Raw genomic sequence first — 1036 nt, forward strand, 5'->3', positions numbered from 1 at the left:
GCAGGGATCTTGGAATATTTGTTTGAATTGTTTGAATAGATTTAATGAAATCTCTTGGGGTAACTAATTCTGGGGAAAGGATTCCATTTCTTGATTCCGCAATTGCCGTCACTATTAATTGTAACATATCAGTTAACTGTTCTAAATTTATTTCCATATTGAACAAAGAGTTTAGAATGTTCATGTTGGCTTTTAGTATGTTAAAGGAATCAGCCATTGATCCAGTAAATTGCTGGATTTGTTCTAGATCTTTTGAGGTTTTATAATGTATTTCCTGTATTTGTGATACAGCCGATTGTAAAAGACTGGTTTGGTTTTTAATTAGAGTCGCGATACCTTTTGTTTTGTTGTAGACTTCGTCAATGTCTGTATTAATTTGTTCAGCCTCACTTGCGCTCATGGTTCCGAATAAATATTTTGCCGCGCTCCCCACGAAGTTAAAGAGTCCACGTCGAGTTCGTTTTGTTGATAATGCTCTAATGTTTTCATATTTGGTGCGGGTCTTGAGGACTCGTTCCTTGAGTGCGTCGATAGCTTTATGCGTACTGCATTTGGTGTCCAATGATTTAAAATAATCAGAGAGTGATTTTACGTAAGTTTGTAATAATTCGACATCAGGTTGCAATTCGGTGATGTTAATAAAATATACAGTGTCCCAGGTCTCATGGTATAGCTGTGTTGTGAATAAAGGTTCCTGAAGTATTGGTGTGTCAATTTTCTCTATGTTATACATCCCGGCAGCTGTGGCTACCTGTACAGAAATTAACACATATTCTTAATTGTCTGTTGCATAGTAGTGTTTTATTTCATTAAAGTGTCGGAGACTTTTTTGATTGTTATAATATATCGTAACAGTTTTGGTGTCCGGATTTACTCCTAAAACGGCTACTGGTCTTGACCATGTAAGTTTACTATCGGAATTAGTTGTTTTAACGAGGATGAGATCTCCTACTTCATAATTTTCTTCCCTACCTGTTTGTTTAATCTTTTGTTTATTGGTAATTTTAGCCTCTTTTATTCGTTTGATTGCTTTCTC

At 35.5% G+C, this 1036-nt stretch overlaps 1 protein-coding gene across 1 annotated transcript in view; it reads right to left on the minus strand.

The window, feature by feature from the left end:
- The window catches only part of LOC117178632, an 81277-nt gene that overhangs the window by 454 nt on the left and 79787 nt on the right, over positions 1-1036 (minus strand). The window contains exon 2 of the mRNA XM_033370055.1: positions 65-751. Coding sequence (XP_033225946.1) covers positions 65-733 — 669 coding nt within the window. The 5' untranslated portion in view covers positions 734-751. The remainder of the gene's footprint in view (positions 1-64; positions 752-1036) is intronic.

The sequence above is a fragment of the Belonocnema kinseyi genome, chromosome 8, assembly GCF_010883055.1.
Source record: "Belonocnema kinseyi isolate 2016_QV_RU_SX_M_011 chromosome 8, B_treatae_v1, whole genome shotgun sequence".
Lineage (NCBI taxonomy): Eukaryota > Metazoa > Arthropoda > Insecta > Hymenoptera > Cynipidae > Belonocnema > Belonocnema kinseyi.